General features: G+C 38.9%; 1 protein-coding gene across 3 annotated transcripts in view; it reads left to right on the forward strand.

Moving 5' to 3' along the window:
* Nucleotides 1-174: 174 nt before the first annotated feature.
* The window catches only part of agtpbp1 (ATP/GTP binding carboxypeptidase 1), a 46,981-nt gene continuing 23,264 nt past the window's right edge, over nt 175-23,891 (forward strand). Inside the window, exons 1-13 of one of the 3 annotated variants that reach the window (XM_084388977.1) lie at nt 175-354; nt 1,371-1,437; nt 1,580-1,701; nt 15,938-16,005; nt 16,108-16,171; nt 17,289-17,435; nt 17,645-17,776; nt 17,940-18,033; nt 20,601-20,638; nt 22,105-22,313; nt 22,418-22,595; nt 22,881-22,981; nt 23,708-23,824. In XM_084388977.1, the coding sequence (XP_084245103.1) occupies nt 1,406-1,437; nt 1,580-1,701; nt 15,938-16,005; nt 16,108-16,171; nt 17,289-17,435; nt 17,645-17,776; nt 17,940-18,033; nt 20,601-20,638; nt 22,105-22,313; nt 22,418-22,595; nt 22,881-22,981; nt 23,708-23,824 (1,302 nt within the window). In that variant the 5' untranslated portion in view covers nt 175-354; nt 1,371-1,405. Of the gene's footprint in view, nt 355-1,370; nt 1,438-1,579; nt 1,702-15,937; nt 16,006-16,107; nt 16,172-17,288; nt 17,436-17,623; nt 17,777-17,939; nt 18,034-20,600; nt 20,639-22,104; nt 22,314-22,417; nt 22,596-22,880; nt 22,982-23,707; nt 23,825-23,891 lie in introns of all 3 variants that reach the window. The other 2 variants (XM_084388975.1, XM_084388976.1) reach the window with 2 other exon arrangements.

Genomic DNA, 23,891 nt, shown 5'->3' on the forward strand with positions numbered 1-23,891 from the left:
ACACAATTGTATGTTAGATGCGATTAATCGATTTGAACGCACTTATATTTATATGTGTTATATATTTAATAAATGACTAATGGGTTTTTTCCTCACGTCTACCGTTAGTCACGCGAGAAGCTGCGCAGCGCTGTGTGTGACGCTGATCTGTAGTCCATCTGTGCGTCACACTCTGATGTGACACATGAGGTGCAGATCCTGGATTCTGCGCCAGGACGCGCCCTCACTTCCGAGTGTGTGTTGGGGGATAGAGTCAATAATAACAACACCATCAGGGGGCTTGTGTTGTGTCTGTGCTGCCAAGAGATCGCGCTGTGAGGAGTTCAGATGGCGCAGCTCTCGCATGCTTTAAAGGTTGGTGTTCGCTTGTATTTTTATTTCTGTGCCAATGACAGATATCAGCTGTCCTGTTAGCGTGTCTGTGCTAACACTGGAGCTTTCTCTGTAGTGGACAGGTGGATCTGACATGGGTGCATTTCAATTATACAGGAGGGGTTTTGTCAACTTAATAATTAATAATGGCATTGAATTAATTATTCATTAGCTGATCTAAATCTGACTGTAATATATGGCCAACCTCCTCTGACAGCCTTATTTAAATAGGAATGGACTGTACTTGCACAATTACTGGCCTTGGCTCAAAACCCAATGTGCTCCCTACATGGACAGCTTTTTTGGGAGCCTATTATGCCCTAAAATGGCTGTCCAGATTGAAAGCACAGCAGGTTTCATGTCCTAAAAATGCTGTCTGTGTGGGCAGGTAGGCTATGATACACAAACAATATTGTTTATGTTGGCAGCTCTTTAGAGTTTGATGCTTAAGTGGACAGCAAGGCCCCAACAAATATAATCTAGTTAGGAAGCTCAGTAGATTTTGATGCTTAAAAATGCTCTGAAATAGGCTTTGGCACCTTAAATGCTGTTGGAAGCTCTCCTAAAGTTTGATGTCTAAATATGAAGTCTTTATAGGCAGAAACGCTGTCATGTCCAGTAATGCTGTCTAGGTAGGAAGCTCAGTAAGTCTTAATGCCTAACAATGTTGTCTATGTGGATTGATAGACAATGCCCAACAATGTTACCTAGTTTGGCAGCTCACTGATGCACAAGAGTGTTTTCATCTAGGTATCTGTGTAGGTAGTTTGCTCACTAGGTTTTGAGACACAGCCGTTGATCTTGATTAAGATTCTTGCTGCTGTTTTTGTTTTTTCCTCCCTTGAACAAGTAAAATGCTTATGATTTAAGACTGTATAAAGTGGCCTATGTTGCTGTATAAACTCGGACTGATTGTAATGCAGTAGAGTGACTTGATTATCTTTATAAATTAAATGTGATTTTCTGTATAAATGCATTTCTACATTTCCCCCCCTCAGCAGTCAGTTTGACGTTTTATTGAATGTGAGAAGAAATGAATAAACCCAAAATGGCAGCAGAAAAAAGGTTAGTTTTTGTTTAAACAGACACATACACACACACACTAGCAGCTCTATGACGATATGCAGTTTGAAACATCTTTATTATACACGTAGTAAGCTTTGCCAGTGTTGACTTGGCCTGATGTGATGGTTTCCTGTATTCCCAGTGCTTCCCGGGCGCTGGTGTTGCTGAGTCAGCTGGAAAGACTGAACGAGGAGCCCAAAGTCTCTGATAAGGATGCCATCCGTCAAATCACAGGAAAAGTCCTTCACCTCATCCAGACCCAAGGTGACCTGACACACGTATACACAAAACCAATGCATTAAAGGGATACTCCACTTTTTTCGGAAATATGCTCATTTTACAACTCCCCCAGAGTTAAACAGTTGAGTTTTACCGTTTTAGAATCCATTCAGCCGAACTCCAGGTCTGACGGTACCACTTTTAGCATAGCTTAGCATAGATCATTGATTCTGACGAGTCCAGTAGCATTTCTTTCAAAATGACCAAAGAGTTTCAATATTTTTCCTATTTAAAACTTGACTCTTCTGTAGTTAAACAGTGTACCACAGGGCCGGATTATCCATAGACGGGATTGGGCGAGTGCCCTGGGGCACCAGCCAATAGGGGGGCACCAAGTGATTAAGATAATGACTAGACTTTAAAATATTTTTCATGTTTTGTATATATATTATTTTGCTGGAAGAGATGCAGATACAAAATGAACAGTTAATGATACAATATATACAGAGAGAATATTAATTATATCCATAAAGAATTGACCGTTCGCAAAACCCCGCCCTCGAACGGTCCTCGTCCAATCCTAGCTCAGCAACTGTAACTAAGGAGAAAGACCCCCGTGACCGTCAAACATTGCGATTTTCAGCAAGATGGTGAAACGATGCGCCTATGGCACCTGCAAGTCTGACACCAGGTACCCCAAAAGTTTATAGGGAGGGGTCGTTTTTTTTCGCCTTTCCAAAGCCCAAGATCCAAGCGGAAAGATGCCGACAATGGATTAAGACAACCCCGACAACCTCACTCATGGGCGTCAGTTTGGTTTGAAATGTGCTGGGGACAGAGACGCATTCGGAAGTGCATTTTCAGAAGTGCTGGGAATAATGACGCATTATTTTTTTTTTTTCTCTTTCGCGCAGGTCATGTTTTGAAAGACGATGTCCTGTAGCTTACTAATGTAAATAAATAAAAATGTATACAAAAATGTGATGATGTCCAACTCGTTTTATGAATAAGAAAGCCTTAAGTTTTCAAAAAGCATTAGACATCTCTGACCTACTAATCTACTTCATAAGTACCATGCTGACAATGACATGACGTGGTTTAACAATGATTACCAAATTTCTCATTAACATTTTTCAAATGTTGTCACCCAGGGGCACTACACGGTGTTAATCCGGGCCTGGTGTACCAAGATCGACGGAAAATGAAAAGTTGCGATTTTCTAAGCCTATATGGCTAGGAACTACTCTCATTCCAGCGTAATAATCAAGGAACTGTGCGGCTGTACCATGAGTGCAGCAGGCGTAATGATATGACGCAGCGCCTGAAAATAGTCCCCAGCTCGGTAACTTCTTCCAACGTGACCGGGACTAAGTTTGTCTAACCTATTAGACCTATTTTCAGGCGCTGCGTCATATCATTACGCCTGCTGCACTCATGGTACGGCCGCACAGTTCCTTGATTATTACGCCGGAATGAGAGTATAGTTCCTAGTCATATAGGCTTAGAAAATCGGAGTATCCCTTTAACACAACGAGTGGGATCAGCAGCTTCAAACATGCACAATAATTCCTGGTCTTTTTGTGGAAAATTCAGCAAATAAAAATGTTTGACTTAAAGTGCTCCTATTATGCTTTTCCAGATATTACCTTTCATTCAGTGTGTTACATAGATGTTCGTGAACGTGAATGTAAAAGGTCTGCAAACTTAAAGATAAATACTATTAGTAGTAAATACTAATGTTAACCTAAAGCCAAATAGCTATTCAGACATTGTTTTTTAACAGTAGATTTGAATAGATTTGTCAGGGTTGTCTTGAATGTCCTGTCCTCCTCAAAAGTTGGTAGTAGGAGTGTAATAGGAAACACTCACTTTTTGGTAGCATTTTATAGAACCAATGAGGTTCATTCTCGTGTTACACAGCACGTTTGAGCTTCTGCAAGAACCAATGAGGTTCATTCTCGTGTTACACAGCACGTTTGAGCTTCTGCAAGAACCAATGAGGTTCATTCTCGTGTTACGCAGCACGTTTGAGCTTCTGCAAGAACCAATGAGGTTCATTCTCGTGTTACACAGCACGTTTGAGCTTCTGCAAGAACCAATGAGGTTCATTCTCGTGTTACGCAGCACGCTTGAGCTTCTGCAAGAACCAATGAGGTTCATTCTCGTGTTACGCAGCACGCTTGAGCTTCTGCAAGAACCAATGAGGTTCATTCTCGTGTTACGCAGCACGTTTGAGCTTCAGCAAGAACCAATGAGGTTCATTCTCGTGTTACACAGCACGTTTGAGCTTCTGCAAGAACCAATGAGGTTCATTCTCGTGTTACGCAGCACGCTTGAGCTTCTGCAAGAACCAATGAGGTTCATTCTTGTTACGCAGCACGCTTGAGCGTCTGCAAGAACCAATGAGGTTTGTTCTCAAGCGTTAAGCACGTATTGAGCTTCTGTTTATGTTCGCTGATCAATGTTTATATGCGAATAAAAGCCTACGTTTAATCTGCTCATCATATAAAGCGATCGTGTCTCTTCATAAAATTTGGACTAAATCATATGGATTTGTTTTACGATCTCTTTTTGAAGCATCAAACAGCCTGAGCTTGCTGAGGTGCTAAAGAGATCAGCTGTGAAATGTGACAGCTCGGGGATATCCAGCACCCGTTCGCTCTTCCCCCTGACCCCCGCTGACCGTAACCGTACACCACATATGCGTAATATCTCTACTGCCTGCACAGTGACCCCCACACCATGCCATTAGCAACTGAGAGAAAATATGGAAATGTTCCCACGTCTCAGAATGGTCGCCCCTTGTGCCCTCACCCCCTCTCTCTCTCTCTCTCTCTTTAAGTTCCCCTTCACATTCTCGGCCATATCCTGACATGCTCGTGACCGTCATTGATCTGTTATGGGCTTTGCAGGCGTGTGTGTTTTGACTGACAGCTGTGAGCTGTGGGAGGGGTCTGTGTCTATGTGAAATATGATTACCCCGGTGTAGAATTTCCCCAAGTATCAGTGTTATGGATGAAGTGCTGGAGTGTATTCAGGTTATGAGAGTGGTGGGTTGGATATGTGTTAGGAATAAAGATGGACTATAGAAGCCATGTCAGAAGGAAGACGAGTGGTTTGTGTCGGCCCTCGTGCAGCCCTGGTAAGATCAGATCTTCTTTAAACTTTCCAAACAATACTTATGATATGTGATGATCAAGTTTCACACTTAATAGGATAGTTCACCGAAAAATGAAAATTCTGTCATCATTTACTCACCCTCAAGTTGAATGAGTTTCTTCCCTCTGTTGAACACAAAAGAAGCTAATTTGAAGAATGTTGGTAATCAAACAGTTAATGGTGAATTATCAGTATAGTAAAATTCACTAAGGCAGATTAACTGCAAACAAATTGCATTCTACTAAACAAAGATATAACCCTTAAAATAAATGAAATTATTGAATACATTGTCTTATTGAATGTCATAGTAAAAGTTGATTATATTTACTATTTTTATTATTATTATTATTATTATTATTATTTTAGGAGTAGTTAATAGTAATTTTTCTAAAGCAGAAGTGTATAGGTTGAATAAATGTCAAAATGTAATTAATTAATGAACTTGTGGCAGCTATATGAATTAAAGTTCAAAAAAGAATTTTTCAGTTTGAAATTTCTTAGCATGTTCTTACCATTGATTTATTTTGGTGGGGGAGTGATCTTGTTACTCTGCACTTAGATCCGTTTTGAAACGCATTCATGTGTTCGTCTGATCTTTGCTCATGTCTCTTCGGTTACACCATTGGAGAGTTCAGAGTGATTGAAACCAACTCAGCCTGACGTGTGTACTCTCCAGCCTTCTGCCATGTCATCAGTTTCTGATTTGCGCGGCACTTTTTATTTATGTGCGTGTGTACATCTACATCTAGGCTGGGATATGTAACAAGTTCATTTGCCGTTAATAGTAGATGGAGCGGCCGTGTCTCGTGCGCGTGTCATTTAAGAGGCATGCATAACTCAAGCACGCTGATATATTTAACGCTGGCCAAACTGCTTGTTCTTCCCGAGGTGTTGAATTTAGAAGTGCTTTTACTGCCTGCTTGACTGCTTCGCTTTTTCATTTCTCAAGTTGTTTTTAACGTTACTCTGCAGTCTTTAGACTGTGACTGTGTTGAGTTGATAGATGCTTCTTTTGTACTTTGTGCTCTAATAATAGAACCGACCAACAAGTGTCATTATTTTGCCAAAGGTTTAGCGCCATTCTTAAGGTCATAAATAAAAGATGAAAATTGTGGGGAGGGAGGGGAAATTATTATTAAATACTTTTGTGTTCTTTTATTTAACATTTTTTATTAAGTCAATATTCAATGTCCATGGAAGCTTGTTTCCACCACTAAATAAAAAATAAAAGGTAATTGCGACTTTTTATCTCACAATTCTAAATGTGTCTCGCAATTCTTTTATTTAAAACTTTTTCTTAGAATTGCATGATATAAATTATATCTTGCATGATATAAAAGTCAGAATTGCAAGAAAAGAAGTCAGAATTGTGAGATATAAAGTCTCAATTATCTTTTAAATTGTTTCATTCTTTTTAAGCTCCCATAAATATCACATTTATACACTACTGTTCAAAAGTTTAGACCAAAGATTGTAATTATTTGATAAAAATAAGTAATATTGTGAAGTATTAAAATACTGATTTCTATTTGAATATATTGCAAAATGTAATTTATTTAAAGCTTGATTTTCAGCATCATTACTCCAGTCTTCAGTGTCACATGATCCTTCAGAAATAATTCTAATATGCTGATTTGCTGCTCAAGAAACATTTAATAGTAATATAAATGTTGAAAACAGTTGTGCTGCTTAATATTTTTGTGAAAAGTGTGATATTGGTTTCAGGATAATTTAATGACTAAAAAGTCCAAAAGATAAATGTCTTTACTGTCACTTTTTTTTTTAAACCAATTTAATTAATCCTTTCTTAAAGGAACACGCCGACTTTTTTGGGACTTTAGCTTATTCACCGTATCCCACAGAGTTAGATAAGTTCATACATACCCTTTTCATCTCCGTGCGTGCTGTAACTCTGTCTGACGCACCCACCGCTAGCCTAGCTTAGCACAAAGACTGGAGGTAAACAGCTCCAGCTAGCATACTGCTACTTCTGCGGAGTGATTTACTCCAACTCTGAGCGAACTCTCTGCTCCTCACCACGGGGCTTCTCAGGTGCTGCAAGCAAATCACTCCGCCCAAGTAGCAGTGCTTCGCCTTCTGAGAATATAGTTCCCAGTATGTATACGGTTAGAAGATGGCTGTGTCTCATGTGACCTTGTTATGTGTACACGCTGTGACTATACAAATCACAACATGTAAATAGGAAAATGTTGGCGTTATTTTGTCACTTATTGGGAGCTGTATGCTAGCTAGAGCAGTTTACCTCCAGTCTTTGTGCTAAGCTAGGCTAGTGGTGGGTGCATCAGATGAAAAGGGTATGTATGGATTTACAGTATCTAACTCTGGGTGATACGGTGAATAAGCTAAAGCTCCAAAAAGTCGTCCTGTTCCTTTAATAAAAGTATTAATTTAGTTAAAGTCATACTGACCCCAAACCTTTGAATGGTAGTGTATAATAAATAAATACATACATGCATACATAAATGCCACATTAATTCCATGACTAAGGACAACTATAAGCATAAAATCAAATTGAGTATGTCGAAACTCCATGTAATCTGAATTAGGCTACTATTCAAAGAAAAATAATGCAAACCTATGATTCAGCTTTTACTGAGGCAGATCCGCCTCTCTTTTGGCCGAATGCCATACCAAACCATCTCAGCTTTTCAAGGCCTGTGTCATAATAGGCCCTTTAACGCTTAAGTTCCCAGGTCTCTGCGAAGAAGACATTTCTTCAGTGATGCTATTGGATTTTAAATGTGTAAAATATGATGAATGTTCTAAATGATCTAAATGTTACGATAAATTATATTATTAATAATATTTCAATGGGGCTTAGATTAAGCCAGGATTAGGCATTGCTGGTTATTAAAACATTACTGGTTTGCATCTTAAGACAAAACAATGGCACTGACATATATTTTAAGATATTTCAGTGCATGTTGCTTTAAAACAGCTCACACATGCATTTAGTTAATAAATTTAGTTATGCATTAACTGAGAACTGGAAAACGTACAAGTCTTAGGGCCCTATCATACATCCGGCGCCAGGCAAGTGTTTTTTGCTAGTTTCACCCTGACGCAGTTATCATTTTCGCGTCCTGCGCCACGTTTTTTAAATGGCAAATGCATTTGCGCCCATCTGTGTGCCCATGGGCTGCTGGTCTGAAAACGGGGGCTGACTCCGAAATCGCCCCCATACCCTCAAATAGGGCATTATTTGAGGGCAGAGCCATTTGTAGTGGTATCCGAAACCATAGTGGATGTTATTGAGTGCACTTATTCAATCCCACATTGCACCGCAATAACAGGTGTACAGCCGATATACGCACAACAGCTGTCCGAATTCGCTCGCTCTTTTTAATTTTTTTTATTCACTCCTTTAAGTGAACAGTATTAGTGGACTAACGTTGTGAATAGTGATAGAGGGTTTAGGGGGCGATTTCGGATTCAGCCGATGCGTGTTCAGGTGCATTGTTGGCGCGTTGCTATTTCGAGACAGAAGCGCACAAACATGCCAAATATTAAACATAAAAGGATTACAATGTAAAAGATGATTATTGTGTATATAAAGATATGGTGGAATCCGGCTTGTCCCAGTAGATGGTCTGCTCGCTCGCTTTAACCTTTCGCATGAGCAGATCACTGATATATATAATGACTGGATAGCTCATGACGTTCTTAACTGCCAGCAGGCAGTGAAGCCACCGGAAGTGTTCGAGCGGCCATCTTACGATTCCCTACCAGCAGAGGGCTCCAATGGCACTTTTAAGCTATGTTTAAGCCTTGTTTATACTTTCGCCTGGCTCCGCAGACTGCACACGCACCTCCCCAAACGGACGAGGTGTTTATACTTAACGCGCTCGCCGTTGTACTATTCTTTGAAACGATAGGTGGCGACTCGAGTAATTGTCCTCTAAACCATCAGGAATCAGCGGTGAGAAGAAGAAAGCTATACACACGTGACAATGTTTATTTTAGTACACCACCACCAATTCCACACTACAAAAAGAATTGTGTAAAACCCAGTAAACCCTGAGATTATTACTCGTGACAACAAAACAAAATAAATGTATATGAGAATGTGTATACAATATAACAACATTAACGATCTCTTACATATTTTCTAATTTCACTAAACATTTCATTAAGTTTCATGAACATTTTTATTAAACATGGACCTTTATGTTCATTAAAGGGTAACTAAACCCCTGGTCAGAGCCTGACTCCACCCACTGGCAATATTTGAAAAATGCTAGAAAAGTGGGCAGGCCCCAGCGGAGATAGAGGGGACGAACCGTGAGCGGGAGGACGTGCACCTGAGACCTGCTGTCAGACTCTCTAAATGGAGAGTGACTCACAGGGTCGCAAGACGACGTAAAGCACATGCATCTGATGAGTTTTATCGAGTTGATGTCAATAGCACGTGCTCTCTGTAGGCATTTTCATATTTTGCCGCTATGTGAAAAAATCCAGCAAAATGCGCCGGCGCGTTTGTCGACCCCAGAGGATTAACTTTAGCCTAACCATAAATTGTGATTAAAATATATATGATCAATCACATCAAGACGCCGCTGCGGTGGTCCATGCAGGAGGAGCAGCGTTTGGCACTGCGTCGCTTTTCAGCGCGAGCTGTGTGGAGAAGCCCATTTCCACCTCTATTGCGTTTCAAAAGCAATTCCCCGTAAAATGCAGGTTTCACACTCACGGTCTTCCAGGCCAAGTGCATGCAACCACTGGTGCCTAATTTCCAAGTCTGCTGGAAAGCTATACAGTCCAGCAGTGCTGTTGCAACCAGCAACACTACACCTACGTACCCTCCTGACCACTGTACTAAATACAGATAAATCTACGCTAGCTCATCCAAGGGCGTGGTGAGCTGGAACCTGCTTACGTCACACAGTACCGCTTACGTCACGCAGTACCGCAACATCCAATAGGAAAATTCAACTGCAGTAGCCACCGTTCAACCTGAAGAGGGCAGCACTCAGACGTTTTTACACCATATATTGTAGAATTAAAACACTTTATACCCAAATGTCAAAAAAGTTACTCGAATCTATGAACAGCACTAATACTAAGGCCCCATTCTAACAGATCATTAACTAAAACAAGTTGGTTTAGGGTTTAGTTACCCTTTAAAAATACTTTTTATGCTATTATATGCAAATTTTTAAAATGTAAGCAACTAATTTAGACGTGCAAACTGGGTGCCAGTGTGGTGAGAAGTTCGAGCTCGGCCAGATTCGGCTTGAAGTCATTCATCTTCGGATGCGGAGCCGCGCGCGCTGTTACAAAAAAAGCCGTGCACACCGCCAAGCGAAATGGGTCTTGCGCACCCAACGCGCACGACCGCCCACACCGCAATGACGTATTTTTACCACGCGCACCTTCGCGCTCATGTGGACGCGTCGAGTATAAAGGACGCGTATAAAGCTTTATACTGAGTTCGCTTGGCGGTGTGCACGGCTTTTTTTGTAACATCTCTCTCTCTCTGCACGATCTTATATGCGCCCTGTCCACTGATCTGATTCGTTGTTACGACGACTTATTTGTTCCCTCGTTTTAATAAATCGTGGACACGTTGAACGAATTCCCTCCCTCATTTTGATTTAACGAAATCCTATATACACAATATAGGAAAACGAGGGAACAAATTAGTAAAACGTGCTGAGGTATTATTAATTCGCGGCCACGAAACAATTCACCTGAATATTCACCAATTCACAAAAATATAGGTCTTTAGCATTCACTATTTAATAGTATCAAACTGTTTTTCTTACCTGTGAAGATAGCTCTTCAGTGAAGGCCGACTAGTGTTCTCGTACAGCTTTTTATTCCTTTTGCAAAGAAATTGCTGTTTTTTAATAAGCAGGAAAAATGTCAGACTTTAAACAAATACCCATTTAAATGCTTAGGATGTTTGCGTTGTAATAATGTACAGGAAGACTTTAGATTTAAAAACTGTGTTTTAGCCAATGTTTTCTCAGTCAAATAAAAAAAAATTCTATTGATTCAATAGAACGGTGAGCTCACTAGGGAATACCAATATGGCGGCGCGGTGGCTTCACTGTTTATGACGTCATGAGCTATCCAGTCATTCTATATAGATCAATGGAGCAGATCCATTTCCTCTCTGGAGAAGCGTTCAGTCTTTCCGCTTACAAATTCCGTCATGTAAATAGCGAATCCGCCATGGCACGAGCGCATCTGTCGTTTAAAGGAAATGGGAGATGAGACTCTGATTGGATTTTTGCACGTTACACCCAAAACACACCCATTACTCATTATGAGAATAAGGACAACCCTTTTAGACCATGCGCCGGGTGCGCCGACCATTTTTCCCGTCGTTAAACTAGCAAAAGTGGATTCAGACACGCCCTAAGTGCGCTTGCGCCGTGCGCTTTAGACCATACACTTAGATCGTTAAAATAGGGCCCTTAATCTTAAAATCTTAAAATGCAACTCCTAGTGGATGGTGATAGTTTAGTTGTCTAGTACACCAGGGTCCGGTTGCATAAACGACTAGTCTTACAAGTTCTTAAAAACTGTTAACTCATAACTGTTTTAAGTTAGTTACATAAAAACGTAGATTGGTCTAATGTGATACTAAAAAGGAAGACTGATTGTCCCTTGACTAACCGCTAGTTGGTCATACTCTTACATAAGACACAGGCTTAACATAAAGGCAATGTTTTTGCAACTGGTTCAAACCAATAGACTAGTCTCCTTGAGCAGGGAACTTGTTTAGTTAATAATTCAGTTAAAAACTCAGACATGTTGTGACCAGCCTACATCGAGTGTTTTTTTATTTATTACTTATAACAAAGACTGTCATGATTGGAGCGTGTAGAAACTAAATTTATTAGACCATTGTTGTCAGGTTTCATTGGTAATTTCAACTATGAAGTTTAATCGTAAGCTTGGCGAACAGTTTTGGAGAATTTGATGTTTCCCCATTCAAAGAGATTGGAGCTGCACTTGTATGCCCGAGAGGCATTTCAAAGATGGTCTCTGAGTGAAATGGGACTTTACTTATAATGAGTTTACATTGAGTAAAATGTAAAAGTATTGAATAGTTAAGCTGCATTTTCAAAATTCTGGCTGGCAGTTGAGAGAACGTAGAGTTACCATGACAACTGCAGCACATCCTCAAACAACACGGAGGACCGCTTGAGTAACTCTCGTCTCTTTCTCTCTCATTTACTCTTAAGGTTAGTTAAATTCACAAAATTGTATATCAAATTGTTTTTTACATGCTAAAGGCCCGGTTTCACAGACAGGGCTTAGACTAAGCCAGGATTAGACCATAGATCAATTAGGACATTTAAGTAATTTTTATAAACATGCTTAGAAAAAAACATTACCGATGTGCATCTTAAAACTAAAAAGGCACTGATATATTTTTAAGATCAGTCAGTGCAAGTTTATTTCAGTGGAAACAGCTCAGACTTACATTTTAGTCTAGGACTAGTCTTAAGCCCTGTCTGTGAAACCAGGGGTTAATGTCCAACCAATTTGTTTTAATTTTTGATGCATAATTTTAAAGGGATAGTTCACCCAAAAATGAAAATTCTGTCATTAATTTCTTGTGCTCATGTCGTTCCAATCCCGAAGACTTTCGTTCATCTGTGGAACACAAATAAAGATCTTTTTGATGAAATCTGAGAGATCTCTGTCCCTCCATTGACAGGCTACGCAACTACCACTTTCAAGCCCCAGAAAGGAAGTAAAGACATCATTAGAGTAATCCATGTGATTGGAGATTAAAATTGGTAAATTATGTTCTCTTGCACAAACAAAGCAGTCGCGTCACTTCTTAAACTTGAGGTTAAACCACTGGAGTCACATTGACTACTTTAATGATGTCTTTCAGGGCTCCAGCACCTGATTTGGTAGTGCTGGGGGAAAATGTATCATAAAGGTCATTTAATCATAAAATTACTATTGGTTTGCATTGATAAGTGCAGTTACTAATAATATTACATGTTTGTTTATTGGAGATTTAAAAGTAAAGCACTGAGCTTGAATTGATATGGAGATAAATGAACTTTTTTTAACAACAGTAACATACAAAAAACTCATTTTTACAGGGAAAAGTTAAATATTCTACTCTTATTAAATGTGCCATTGCTCTTCTATTGGATCATACTGAACTGACCAAAAGCATCAGTGATTATAAAAGAATCTGTGTAATCTTTATAATTCAGTCACAATTTGAAGAACAGTTTTAGTGTTTCATGACATTTACATTTACATATATTCATTTTGCATTTTTATCCAAAGCGAGGAATACAGCAAGCGATTCATCGTGAAGAGGCAAATAAACACAGGAACTGCTCAAAATGCAAAGTTTCAGACATTGCTCAGAATAGCATCATCTAAAATAGAAGGGATTAAGGGAAAGTGAAAGCATAGTCATGAGACTTTATGACTTCCTACTTTTTCCCATATATTCAAGTGGTGCTCACTGCAGAGTCAAATGACGTCCAGCTCCACCTCTCTGGATGTCTAATGGGGTGGAGGGATAGAGTTGTGGGAAGGGTTAGGGTGTGGTTTTATATTCTAGCTCCACCCATCAGGCCCAAATTACATTCGCTCCTCCTCGATGGACTAGCGAAGGTGAGCTAAGACGTAAGATCCACCCATTTGCTCTGCAGTGAGCAGCCTTTCCATATATTAGGGAGTAGAAACGGCTATTAAGCCAATAAGTGCTCCTCTGCCACCATCTACTGGTTATAGTGGTGATTTCATGCCTTTTTTTTAAATGAAAGCGTTTGTTTTTGCCACGAAGTGTTCATCTTTAAACTTCAAGTTTTCGAAATCGTCACATTGAAAATAACATTTAAACTGGATAATATTTCGAGTTTTGAGGTGCTGGAAAAAGTGTGAAGCACTGAAGAACTTCACTCTTAAAATGTTGTACGAACCCTGAGATGAATAATCTAAAAACACAACAATATTTGACTACTTCTGCCACACAACCATGGTTACAGTTAGCATTGTTATTCAATTCATGGTGAATGTTGGTGATTTGTGGGTTAAAAAGCCTTCTATAACTTGTTTGTTCATGGCACAATGTTTCTCCTGGTTTCCAGGTCAGCGCTGTTTGATGATCTGTGGTTCATAACCGAATTCTGCCCCAAATTTGAATGCTTCCCACTAGATCTTCCAGTGACGTTATTAGTTCTGTGGCAAATTTGAACGCTTTCTCTCTGGATCTCCTAGAGCTGTGCAGCAACAGAGTCGCGTGATAAAGATCGGCCCGCGAGTAAACCTGTTCTGAGCTTACTACTTTTCTGGGACTTTAAAGTGGTAGTTGCGTAAGCTGTCAATGGAGGGATAGAAATCTCTCAGATTTCATTAAAACGATCTTCGTGTGTGTGTTATGAAGATGAACAGTCACTTACGTGAATTACCTGAGTTACTTACTTGAGATACTTAACTGATTTGTTTACCTGAGAGACTTACCTGAGTTCAGCTAGTTGTGTAAAAGAATTGGAGCATTTGTGCATATTGGTAGGTTTTCTTTATTAATTTATTTACTTATTTATTATGGTTTTGATTAAGTATTTATATGTATTAATATTTATTTCAACATGTTTATGAATACTGTGACTTTATGACTCAAAAAGACAACAGAGAGGACTGCTTGACTGGCACTCACTCACTCACTCACTCGCTCACTCATATTTATAGTTAAGTTAAGTTTTTCACTACTTGCAGTCCACTGTAAAAAATGATCGTAATTTTAACGGTAAAAGACTGTTAATTGGTTGACAGAAAGTTTCCGTACTATATACGGTAAATAACTGTGATAGATCTAACGGTACATTTAATGTAATTTTACTGTAACATACCGTTACATTTACAGTTTTTGAAAGTGAAAAAACAACTCATTGTATCATTTACAGTGAAAAAACGTAAATTGACATTCCCACAATTCCCTGTGACACTTCACATTTGATGTATTTTTGTTGAAATAACTATGTTTGTTTCTTCATAGTTTTCTTCGTTTTTTCTAATCAGTTATGTACATTAGGGGTTTATGTTTCATTTAATGTTGTTAAATTAATGTTTATTGCATTTTTAAAATTTCATGTGTTACCATGATGGTGTTTAATGTTTGTGTGAATGACACTGTGCAGCTTCTATATATATTAGTATTAACTCTCTTGTGGAAGAACTGCTTATGTTGAGCTTTTATTGATCATGTGACTCTCATCACTGCTGTGATTGGTGGTTATCAGTGTACAAAACAGATATTAATACTTCAATAGGATGGTAAATTAACATTATTTCATATTCATATTACCGAAATCCAATGTTAAATATACAGTTTTTTTCCGTAAAAACAACGGGAAGAAATTACCATTTTTTTTACAGTATTTTTCCGTTTTTTAACAGAAATTTTCTGGCACCCCTGCTGCCAGAAAATTACCGTTTTTTTACGTTTTTTTTTTTTACAGTGTCCCCCCGACTGCCCTGGACCTGTAACAATGTACATATGGGCTGTGTGTTACTTTATGTTAATGTTTAGGAGCCCAGTTGTGTGATAATATGAGAAATCAATACATCACTTAAAAAGTCAGTTATAAGCAAAAAATGGATAAAAGGATCTAATAATCACTAACGATTATCCCCCATAGAATTGCATTGCATTGCATTTTATTTTATTTTATTTTATTTTATTTTATTTTGAAGCTTGTTTCCGTCATGAAAAAAAAAAAAAAATATATATATATATATATATATATATATATATATATATATATATATATATATATATATATATATATATATATAGGCCTAGTTGCGACTTTTTATCACAATTCAGACTTTAGAAATAGTTTCTCAGAATTGCGAGATATAAACTTTAATATAAACTACGACTTTATATCTTGGAATTCTGAGGAAAAAGTAAAAATTGCTAGATGTAAATGCGTCATAAAAAAAAAGTAATAAAAGTCACAATTACCTTTTTTATTTAAATTGTTTTATTCAGTGGTGGAAACAAGCTTCCTTTTTATTCTATTTTTTATTTTATTTTATTAAATTTTTTAGAACAACTGTTGAATCATGAATTGTATGTTAACAGAATGTTTTTGTCATGTTTTAGAGAAGACCCGTAAGGAGGTGGGGTCTAAAGGCTCTGGTGGGATGGAGGTCATTCTATCATCTCTCGAGGTACCATCACTCAGAACTGACAACTTTACGCTGCCATGAAATCACGTCTGTTTTATCTTAGCTCAAGTGCTTTTCAGCTGCTAATCTACTTGATTCTTTCAGAATACACGGGATTTGCAGACCAATCTGAACATCCTCGGTATTTTGAACGAACTGTTGACTGTGGGTGAGTTTCAGTGTTGTTATTGTTACCTAAAACTATTAAAATATGTAAAATAAAATATAATGTAAATCTTAAAACTTAAAAAAGTCCGAAATATTACCTAGGCAACCAACTGAAATTAATTAAGTTGAAGTACTTAAATTATTTAATCTAAGCGTCGTGACCCAACTGAAATTAATTAAGTTGAAGTACTTAAATTATTTAATCTAAGTGTCGTGACCCACCAAGCTGACAGTCGACCGTCTGTGAGCGTCTGTCAGGCTAGTTTTTGCAGTGTGTTCCACCCGATTGAATCAGCATCAGGCTGTGGGTGAGAGAGATCGCTTTGATTGGTTGTTCAGTTTAGCTAGCGAGTCAGTGCACATGAATAAAAGCGAAAGTGAATGGAATGAAGAAAATTATAAAGCATGATTGATATTCAAAATGGGAAGCAAGCGCTTGTGCATTTTCATTGTCATCAAAATCTTAGCCATATTTCATATCTGAAAATACAGACAAAGGACACTGTTATATTGACAACATGACTAAGCATTTTGACTATCTTGTTTGTGAACAATGACACAGAGACTTCTCATTTTGATGGCACTGATATGTTCACTGACATAAATACTTTTGAGAGATGAACTAAGGATTTTGAGCAAGTTTCAAGTTTTTTACAGGTAATCCATTGTGTTGTGCTGCTGGTATGAAGTGTTTTGAGAAAAAGCACTTACTGGTTTGCGAATCTAAAGGATGATTCAAGAAACTTGACTGAGAAAAACTGTAAAATAGTATAATAGTGGCACTTTAAGTGGCACTCTAAAGGTGATACATGGGGCGAGATTGCTTGGGCACTTTCCCATTGAGTATGTGCAACAAATTTCTATCTGGATACTTTAGATCGGTCGTGGGCCCTGTGTCTCAACTGGTTGCCCAGCAACATTGCTCAAAAAGTTGCCCTGTGTATCATCACCTTTAGCTTTCCATAAAAGTCCCATTGTACACTACACTAGAATCAGCTAAGAAAAGCTGTAATCAGGAGACTTCAATCAAAACATTGTGTTTCTGAAGGACAGAATGACTGTGTCAGGTCTGGCATACTGTTTGTTTCACTCTAACTCTGCTGTACTTGTTGTGGTAGGTGGAGGCCGTAGGACCGGGGTGTTTGTGTCTAAGGGAGGAACAGCGATTCTGCTGCAGTTGCTAGTGAGCTCCAGCAAAGACCCTCCTGCCAATGAGGAGCTAATGATTCTCATTCATTCTCTACTGGTCAAAGTTGGCCCGAAAGGTACAAAAGACACAAAAATTTCACTTGTTTTAGCTTTGCTAACCCTGTAACCTAAAGTCAGAATACACAATATTTTGGTACAATCCAAGCAACATCTTATAAGTCTACAGTTATTATTTATCTATTTGAATCTGTTGAAATTTGATTAAGATGTCAGAAATTGCAGCGGACAAATGAACAATTTCCAGTGACATCACTTCCTTATTCAGACAAGAAGTTTGGTGTTAAAGCGCGTCTGAACGGGGCTCTGAATGTGACTGTGAATCTAGTGAAACATAATCTGCACAACTACAAGCTGTTGTTGCCATGCCTGCAGGTGCTTCGGGTCTACTCAAGCAACTGTAAGTTCACTCGCATTACATTTGATGATCTCTGTAGTAAATTTACAATAATAAATCCCTTTGCAATATGCTGATATGAAAAAATGTGATTTGGTCACTGATACATTTTGCATCACTACAGTAGGACATTAGTGAACCTCAAGATTTTCTGTCTTTTTTGTAGTGGTAAATGCAGTGTCGCTGGGACGGAGTGGCGCTTTGGAGATCATGTTCGATATTATTGGACCCTTTAGCAAAAAGAGCACCACTCTACTAAAGTATGTAGAGTGTGTTCATGTTTACCTGATCTGAGAAAGATATAATGCACATTCCCTATATGTCGGTCTCATCGACGTTTTGTCGAAATGCCGACTCTAGGGGTTGCTCCTGGGAGCCCCAAACACCTCTGATGTATTCAGAAAAGGCCAATGGAATTGGAAAATGAAATTTGCATGTCCAGCCACTCCCCTGGTATAAAAGAGGGGTCTGGCCTGCTTAACTCATTCAGCTTTGTTCTTCGGAGCCAATCAGTGGTCTCTATCTCTCCTCGCACACACAGATAAGTGGAGAGAGTTCACCTTGAGCACATCATTCAAGCATGCCTTTTTGTCCATGTCCTTCTGGGAGCAGTAGATTTACGTCTCCCTCGGACGGCAATGATCACTGTCCTGAATGGTTCATGTCCTCACTGTGAGGATATGGCCACGGGCACGCTGCGCTTGCGGCTCTCGTTTTTTTTCAAGAGACCAAGAGTCACCTCAGATTTTCCCCGCCTTGGTCCTTCTACCTCTGGGTACTAATCCTCTGCAATTCCCATGGGACTCCCATTCCTCTCCACGCTCATGTCCTCCGGATGAGTTTCTGGATGAGTTTGGCGGTTCGCCCCAGGGTGAGCTTAATTTCTCATTCGGGGCTGGTGAGGAATATGAATTATCAATTGCAGCATTAGCGGGCGGGCTTGCACCTTTAGAAGCTGAAGACTCACCTGAGCCTCCACCCTCAGGTGTGACGACTCAGTCTGAGGCAGATGCTGAGTTGGCGGCAGTGCTTTTCCGGGCCGCAGCGAGCATTGGGCTGGAGTGGACTCTGAGCGCTCGTGGCTGGACGATTGATTCTTGGAGTCTGAGCGTGAACTGCCCCAGTTCCTTCCTTCCTGGATGTGCACAAAGAGCTGGGTGAAATTGTGGGAAGCACCTTTTTCTGCTAGAACGGAGTACACCAGCTCCTCTGTCTTCACCACCCTAAGTTTACCTTGTCTCTCGAGGGCTTACAACAACGCTGGCCAGGCCACCTCCGCCCTGCATGTTATGGTGATCCTGCAAGTCTACCAAGCCAAAGTTTTGAGAGATCTGCACAAGTGGGGTCCCGATACAGAGATGATGCAGGAACTGCAATCGGTGACCGACTACGCTTTACGAGCTATGACGGTCACGCCGCAGGCTCTGGGTCGGGCGATGTCAACACTCATGGTCCAGGAGTGGCACCTATGGCTTAACCTGATGGAGATGAGGGATGCAGAGAAATAACTGCCCAACCGTCAACAGGCCGCTGATCTGCTCGCCTAAGGATTGTGGACAATTCTCACTCCCAATGGAGGGATGCGAGGAGAGCATTTTTCTTTAACCAGACAACACCAGTCTCCCACATGATCAGCAGAAGAGCAAGTTTCATCTTTCCCCTGGGTCACACACACACACACACACACACACGGTACTCATGGCTCTCTTTATCACGATGGCCAGGCATCGATCATTTGCACCAGAACCTTAATGGATGCAGAACCTTCATGAACTCCTCATATTCTGCTGCATCAAGTAAGCGTGACGAGTTATGACTAGAATGAGAATGGCCCACAGGCTTGTGGATGCAATTCTGCTGACCTACCAAGCTCTAATGCTTACCGAGCCCCTTGGGATTGAGGACTCACTCCACTAGGGGCATTGCAGCCTCTTTTGCTCTGGGGAATGGTGCCTCGTTAGCAGACATCTGCAGTGCTGGGCTACACCCAACAACTTTGCGTCTCGAGTTTCGCTCTATATGTGTTGACTCCCTAACAGCGGTTCCATATGTATCCTTCCACTGTTCGGTTTCCCTGATGGTGAACACTGTGTCTTCCCCTGGACAAAGCTCTGCTCTGTAGCCAGTCACTGTGGTTGGTAGTCTCTCCCCTAGTTGGTGTAGCCCAACACAGAGACTTCTTTCCTTCAGATAGGAGAGAAGGAAAAAAAGCGAAGAGAACGCTTCCCAACGTTAACAACCAGTTGTGCTCAACTGCAAAATGCAATGGAAAATCCCCTAGGGGCAAAGGGAGATTAGGGGTTATAACCTCTGGGCGTTGGAAGGTTTTGAGTGGGTTGAGTGCACTTGTTACTTGGCATCTGCACTACCGAAGCTTGTAACGTTAGTTTTGGCTTTTAGTATAGGGACCCCTAGTGTCAGTATTTCGACACGTCAAAGAGACCGACAGATAGGGAACGCCCTGGTTACTATTGTAACCTCCGTTCCCTGATGGAGGGAATGAAGACATAGTGTTCCTCCTGCCACAGCTCTGAATGGCTCCTCACAAACCTGAATGAGTGAAGCACGCCGGCCCTTTTTTATACCCGGATGTCCGGGGAGTGGCTGGACATGCAAATTTCAGTCGCCAATTCCATTAACCTTTTCTGAAAACGTCAGAGGTGTTTGGGGCTCCCAAGAGCGACCCCTAGTGGTCATATATCAACACATAGTTGAGGTTACAATACTTACCAAGATGTTTTGTCTAATTGTTACAAGAATGATATTGATCATTGATTTTATAGAATTTTTTTCTTTATTCATTTATTAGATTTTTTTTCTATCTCAGGGTGGCCTTGGACACACTAGCAGCATTACTGAAGTCCGGTAAGATGCCTCCTTGGATGATTCTCACAAAAAAGAACAATATCAACATTATACACCAAATAAGAAGAGAAAAATATATATTTTGCATCAAGAAAAAGAAACCCAAATTACATGATTTGAGTATGACTTTATTCCCATAATAGTTTTGCACATTTTTATCACAATAAAAAAAAAAATCTAATTTTCATTACTGTAAAAATAACATTATATAAATGTAAATTATAAAATTATATAATTTAAATTGTGAAATATTTATAACTTGTAGTAGTTTGTTTTACTACCTTTGAAGTTATGTATTACAGTAATGAGAATAATAGGAATATTAGTAAAGAATGAAAATATTACAATATCTCCTGATTTATACTTAAATTATTAACCTTTTTGTACCACAGTTATGCATTTATTACAATATAATATAATAAAATATAATATAATATAATATAATATAATACTATTTTATATGTGTATATATACATTATATTTTTATATATATATATATATATATATATATATATATATATATATATACCATGGTCTGTCTGAATACTCAATTCTGATTGGCTGGAAGGTGTGCAATAAAACCGTTTAATGCACATGTCAGTTTAATCACATCATATTAATGCATTGTTTTCATTGAAGCCTCACACAAGCATACGTCACTCGCACACACAAAATCAGTGATCACACTGCGCACACACACAAACGTTCAGGAGCACAGAAACTTATCAACGCTGTCCTGCGACTGTTACAACAACAAAAAAATCCACTACCATGTTATATTTCTCAGCAACGAGGGAGTAACATTGCTAATTTTTAAGTAATTAAACTCACAGCTTTGTTGTCAATAGAGAGAGATGCTGAACAGATACAGGTAATTCACACACGCATCTCTCTCTCTCTCTCTCTCTCTCTCTCTCTCTCTCTCTCTCTCTCTCTCTCTCTCGCTCTCTCTCTCTCTCTCTCTCGATAATTAATTAAAATAAATGCTATAATTCATTCATTCAAATATCAGTCAAATATTGCACTGCAAATATTGACACCTTTAAGTTGTCATTGTCAATGCTGACAATTTAAATGACCATGGTAAAATAGTTGAATGCACTGCTAGCTGTGGATTATCCCTTACATGTAGTAATGTTGTGAAAAATATTACAAATTTAAAAAAGATGTTTTCTGTTTTACTAAATTAATCTATTCCTGCGAAGCAAAGCTGAATTTTCAGCATCATTACTCCAGAAAGCTGTTGTGCTTCTTAATATTTTTGGGGAAACTGATATAAAATGTTCACGTTTCTTTAAGGAATAGGAAGTTCAAAAGTACAGCATTTATTTAACATAAAAAATGTTTAACATTATGACTTTACTGTAACTTTTGACCAATTTAATGCATCATTGCTGAATAAAAGCATTCATTACACACACACTTCCACTACATTACAAATGATCTCTCGTGTGTGTGCTCTTTAGGAATGAATGCCCGTCGGGCGGTGGACAGAGGATATCTTCCCACACTACTTGCAATCTACCAAGATTGGCACCGCAATGACACACGTCACCGCCATGTGGTCATCCGCAAGAGCATCCTGGGATGCATCAAAAACATCACTAACATTAAGCTTGGCAGGAAGGCCTTCATAGACGCCGGTGGGATGAGGATCCTTTATAATGCATCCACTGTATGAAAGTTTTAGATTACGTTTTTTACTTTACTTTTTATATCATTGGAATGTGCCAAACAGCTTCTCCACAGTATAAAGATATTTTATTGTGATATGTTCAGGAGTGCCTGCCCGTCCGGACACTAGATCCACTGGTCAATACCTCTAGCCTAATTATGAGGAAGTGCTTTCCAAAGAACCGCCTACCACTGCCTACCATTAAAAGTGTCTTTCTCCACCCGCTGCCACACGTACCAGCTGGTGGACCAGTGGCGCAGCTGTACAACCAGCCGCCAGGAGGTAAAACACACTCACAGGTCTCAGAGGGCTGGTGCTTTTATTGGTCTTGGTGCATGATAATTCTGATGCACTATATTTATTGCCTTTACTGTTGTTATTGTGGATGATTTATCAATACTCAATGGATAAAAAAAAAAAAAAAATCTAAATATGTCATAAGTAAAAAAATTTGCAAATGCTTTTTCTTGCCCCATTTAATATTAGCTTATAGCACTGCATAATGTGTCAGTGTTGTTTGTTTGGTGTACCGTCATTGGTAAGAGATCCCTCTGTCTTCTGTGTTAGTGGATGATGTAGTTGATGAGAGCGATGAGAATGAAGCTACGGAGGTCGACACAGAAAATGACACGGAAAATGAGGAGGATGAAACCGGTCACAAAACACAGGTAACAGTGGTCTCATTAAACTTCACTGAGATTCTAGTGATCAAACGATGTGGGTCTTTTAATAGCTGATACCAATATGAAGAGAACAGGGTGACTGATGGCAATTATAATGTGATTCCATCTAATATTTATATGGGTCAAATGTCACGTTTCCCCTGTTATATATTGCAATTTTAGCAATTTTTTCACCCTAATTCTGATTATTGTAATAATGAAATAATATAAAAAATGTTTTTAAGATTTTCTTTTTATTATTATTCTAATTTTTAGGTGAACATGATCCAAGCAGTTTTTGTGTGGTTCACAGATACATTACAAATAGTTTAACAATATCGAATGAGATTAGTGTTATTTTAGTATTATTTATATTCTGTTGTAGTATTTATTAATATTCTGAATTAGATTTTATTATTATGTTTTTACATTTTTGTTAATTAATTTTAATTTCTTTTGAGATTCACCCTTATCAAATCACTTTATGAATTATTTATTTATATATAAATTACAATTATCAAATAATTTTATAAATAATAAATGAATAATAATAAATTACTTTTTGGTATCATTTAAAGTAATTAAAGCAATTTCATTTTACATTTTAGTAACTTTGTTATGAGCTTTTTAAAGTTGATATATAGTTGGCCTAAATGGGGGTTCAGAATATTTGTAAAAGAGTGATCAAAGTTCTGGAATACTGATGTTGATCAGGTTTGTTATGCACTACAGAATGATGACATAGAGACAGATATCAACAAACTGCGGCCCAGACAGACCAACATGCGTCCGTTTGATGAGCTCAGAGTCTACGAGCATTTCTGTCGGGAATTCACAGAGAATTTTGAGGTGAGGACATTTCTGATTAACTGGTGAAAGGTCAATAAAAATGCATGTAAATTAAAAATCTGATTAC

The sequence above is a fragment of the Rutilus rutilus genome (assembly GCF_951802725.1).
Source record: "Rutilus rutilus genome assembly, chromosome: 19".
NCBI classification, from domain to species: domain Eukaryota; kingdom Metazoa; phylum Chordata; class Actinopteri; order Cypriniformes; family Leuciscidae; genus Rutilus; species Rutilus rutilus.